This window comes from Electrophorus electricus, chromosome 18 (genome assembly GCF_013358815.1).
Source record: "Electrophorus electricus isolate fEleEle1 chromosome 18, fEleEle1.pri, whole genome shotgun sequence".
Taxonomy (NCBI): domain Eukaryota; kingdom Metazoa; phylum Chordata; class Actinopteri; order Gymnotiformes; family Gymnotidae; genus Electrophorus; species Electrophorus electricus.
Genome location: NC_049552.1, coordinates 6,014,190 through 6,018,491, shown reverse-complemented (window position 1 = coordinate 6,018,491; position 4,302 = coordinate 6,014,190). Strand labels below are relative to the sequence as shown.

At 39.4% G+C, this 4,302-nt stretch overlaps 1 protein-coding gene across 2 annotated transcripts in view; it reads right to left on the bottom strand.

The window, feature by feature from the left end:
* Positions 1–431: 431 nt before the first annotated feature.
* The window catches only part of slc12a5b (solute carrier family 12 member 5b), a 41,230-nt gene continuing 37,359 nt past the window's right edge, over positions 432–4,302 (bottom strand). The window contains exons 22-26 of one of the 2 annotated variants that reach the window (XM_027012216.2): positions 2,807–2,926; positions 2,183–2,376; positions 2,014–2,028; positions 1,769–1,902; positions 432–1,532 (exon numbers count right to left, since the gene is read on the bottom strand). In XM_027012216.2, the coding sequence (XP_026868017.2) occupies positions 1,441–1,532; positions 1,769–1,902; positions 2,014–2,028; positions 2,183–2,376; positions 2,807–2,926 (555 nt within the window). In that variant the 3' untranslated portion in view covers positions 432–1,440. The remainder of the gene's footprint in view (positions 1,533–1,768; positions 1,903–2,013; positions 2,029–2,182; positions 2,377–2,806; positions 2,927–4,302) is intronic. The other variant, XM_027012217.2, reaches the window with a different exon arrangement.

Below are 4,302 nucleotides of genomic sequence, written 5' to 3'. Positions count from 1 at the left end.
GATGTTTCAAATATTTCTGTGAAGTGACTCACATGGTACAATTTCATAATAGTTAATAACCATAGACCCTGTCTTTATCATACATAAAGAGAAAGTACAGATTAAACATAAAAATGCCTGTCAAAATTGTTTTCTTATTATATCCATACAGCACAAATCTCTCATTTTTAAGTATTTGGCAAGAGGTGGTTTTTATCACATTAGCTATTTAAAAATGCTGATGGTTAAATATTTATTTGTATAGATAAACTCTTGAAATATAAATCTATTTTATTTTCATATGTTCCTTCTGGGAAAAAAAAAAAATAAAAAAAATAATAATAAAAAAAAAAAAAAAAAAAAAAAAATATATATATATATATATATATATATATATTTATATATATATATATATTTTATTTTTTTTTTAATTTTTTTTTTTTTTTCTCCAGAAGATGCATAAGAAATTATAAATGTGTGTGTGTGTGTTGTGTACAGGTACTGATGAATGTAATTCATTAATCTATTATGTGTGTAATTAGAATTTGAGCTGTGAAAGTAAAACACTGCCATCATGTTCTCATAAAGATTAATAAGAACTTCCACTCTTACAAACAAGTTCAGAAGAAACTCTGTAATCAGTGAGTTCTACTTGACACAAAAACCACATACACACACGCGCACACACACACACACACACACACACACACACACACACACACACACACGAAACCCTATCACCACAAGTTCGTCTATCTTCAGTGGTTTCTCATTATTAAATATGGTGACATGAAGTACTAGGGACTTATAATATAGACTTACAATACAGGTACAGGGCTTTGCTTTAGGTTCACCAGGTTCACACACTGACCCTGCAGATTTTGATTCAAAGTGCTTCTTGGGCAATTAGACAGTACAGTGGAAGACTTTTTTTCTCATCATACAAACCTTTTCCATTTGACCTTTGATTTGAATTAGTATCCAAATGATGCTCTGTCCATGAACTGCAAATGCATATGGTTTGCTTACCACAAAGCATACTTTTTTTTTTTCTTTTTCTCAGCAGTACAACATCACATCAGAGTGTTTGGTTGGGTTTAACTAAAGTACCGGAGCAACTTTTGATTCTTGTTTGTGATACCAACCCTCAGACATTAGTGCTAAACACCTACTAATCGTTTTGCGCACTGTAATGGCAATCAAAAGCCACTACACATGGCTGAGTGTAAGTTGTTCATTAAATGAGGACAAACAGGTGAGGGGATAAATAGGAATCAGTGTCACGGTAGAACAAATACTAAGCTGGTGTTCGATAAGGTGTTGATTATGCAGTGCAAAGTTGCCTGATATGTTTGGGGCTATATTGCTTGTGATAAGGTATGAGGATGCTGGGGTGATCAGTCTTTGCTAACAGGGACATGGAATGAGAGACATAAGCAGTGCTAAGTATTGCATTGCCCCTCAAGAATAGATGGTGATGACCTCCCGGCCGCCACCACGCACAAGGAGGACCCGATTGAGACCCTCGGTGAGGACTTCAAGGAACTCCATGTCTGTAAGAAAGATGGTAGGTCAAGGATGGGAACTATAATTAGGTTCAAGGGCAAAATTATTTCTGCAATGCATTCCTAATGCAAATAATATGAATATAATATGAATATGAAAATATGGAAAGTGTGAGCTGGTATCACAGAACAAGGACAAGGGATGAATGCCCTATAGGTTAGTTTAGTGAAACAAAGCATGCTTAGGTAAGATGTGAGCTGAGCGAGGACCACAGGAAGGATACAGTTCTCTTCGCCCATGCGGTTTTTGGGAGGTCCAGGCATGTTCAGCAGGACCAGCTTTGCGTCCTGCGACTTCCTCACGATGACCTCATTGAGCTTCTGCGCATGGTGCATGCGTCTCACGTTCGACTGGTTCCTGCAGAAGGCGCAAAGGAGCGAACGCCGTCATGCAGCGTTCGTGACAATTCCGCCACAGGTGGTAGAATTAATGTGAAAAGCTCAACGTGATAACATAAGAAGTACTCACAGATTTTCCCACTCCCTGAAGCATGGTCAGGAGAGAACAGCAATGAACTCACGTAGCACCATATGACAGTTGCCATAAAGGTTTTAACACTAGGGGTCAGTTTCCCAGACCCAGAATAAGCACATGCCTAAAACATCTTTAAGGGAGGCCAATTGATTCCAAAACTCACGGCTTCATGTTGAACATGTCTCTGATGCCTTCTGGGATGGCCACAGAGGGATTCTTGGAATTGTCAATGGCATCGCTCCAGGTCATCTGCACAGCCTCCCCGGGGCTCACAGCCTGGGCACTTAGAGAGGTTGGGGAGGTCGGGTTGGTGGGGGTGGGGATGAGGGTGGTATTCATGCCCTGGATGAGCTGCACCTGTTGTGGACGGGAGAGACGAACAGACTAAGAAAGGAAAAAGTGGAGTGAGAAAGGGTGTGGAGGGGAGAAATCGAGAGGGGAAAAATTTAAGTATTCCAGTTTCATTCTTTAAACATCTTTTTCTTTTCCATCCATTTTACATAAATGTCAAAAGAATAAGGACAGAGGAAAAAAGAGAGAAATGCAAACATAAGGCAAAGCGACCTCTGTAACCAAAGAGGAAACATAACATCTCCAAAGACAGCAAAACAGGAACGGCTTTTCCTATTCCTGCAAGAGTTCCAGAGCGTAACCTACATAGCCAGAAGGTGGCAAAGAGGGAAAGTGTCATCAAAGTCAGTATGATTACGGAAAATGATGAGTCATAAGAGTGACAGAGACAGCAAATGTAAAGCTAGAGAGAGGTGGGCAAACAATGCTGTGGTACCTCTTCCTCTGGTTTCTCCTCAACACTGCCCCCTGCTGACTCATCAGTTTTCTGCGCGTGCAGGTTTGGCGGGTTCTTTCGGCGGATGGACCCCCGTGACACATCGGTGATGCTCTGGATCTAGAGGGTCAGCATTACACACTTGTTATTTGACATATTTGGGTTTAGGATTTATTATAAATAAAAAGTATTTCATTAGGCCTTTAATGCGGCTCAAGCAAAGTTAGAAGGGAAGGCTTTTGCTGGTATCACTGAGGGCTATGTTCTGTTCTGTTCTGAACGTTTACTAAATTTAATATACTTTTCCTTGAATATTGGCTACATACCTACATCATTTAAATGACCACTTATCAGACCACTTATCAAAAAATCTAACCTCGACCCATATCAGCTGTCAAACTACATGCCAATCTCAAACCTTCCATTTATTTCCAAGACCCTAGAAATGTTATAACTCAGCAGCTAAGCTCATGTCTGTATCAGAACCAGATACAGAAGGGTAAGTCAGGGTTTAGGCCTAATCACAGTACAGAGGCAGCATTGATTAAAGTAGTTAATGACCTGTTCTTGACTTCTGACCAGGGTTATGTCTCTCTGCTTATATTGCTCGATCTGAATGCAGGATTTTACACTATAGATCACAACATTTTACTACATAGACTCGAAAATGTTTTTCTCTACCAATTTGTTAACATAAATGGAGACTTTTCAGCATACAGCAAGGTTAGTTATGGTGTCCCACAAGGATATTTTCTAGGGCCTCTGCTTTTTTCGTTATATATATTATCTCTAGCTGACATTATACATAATCACTGTGCTAGTTTCCACTGCTACGCTGATGATATTCAGCTATATGTCTCAGCTCAATCAAAGGACATATATCTTAGTATTAGTAATATTCAGGATTGCATAAAGGATGTCAGACACTGGATGCTTAATCCTGACAAAGCAGGGGTGCTTCTATTCGGCCCAGAGACAGCTAGGTCCTCACTCTCTAACTCAATCAACCTCAATGGTCTCCCAATCACATCTTCTCTTACAGTTAAAGATCTTGGAGTAACATGCTCTCCTCGCATGATGCAAAAACGCTAGTCCATGCATTTATCACTTAAGTGCCTAAACAAGTTCTAGCTAGTTCAAAATGCAGCAGCCAGAGTTTTTACTAGAACTAGAAAATTTGATCACATCACTCCTATCTTAGTTACTTTGCACTGGCTCCAATGAAAATTTTGCATTGATTATAAAATACTTCTAATGATCTACAAAGCACTGAATGGTCTTGCCCCACAGTGCCTTAGAGAACTCCAAGAGCATTATGACCCACCATTATCTGCTTAGATCAAAAGATGTAGGTTCTTTACTAGTACCAAGAATAAGAAAATCTATTGCAGAGGCCAGAGTCTTTTCCTATAAAGCTTCCACACTATGGAATAACCTTCCTGTAAATGTTTGAGACTCAGACAAAGTTTCAATATTTAAGGCTAGGCTGAAAACCA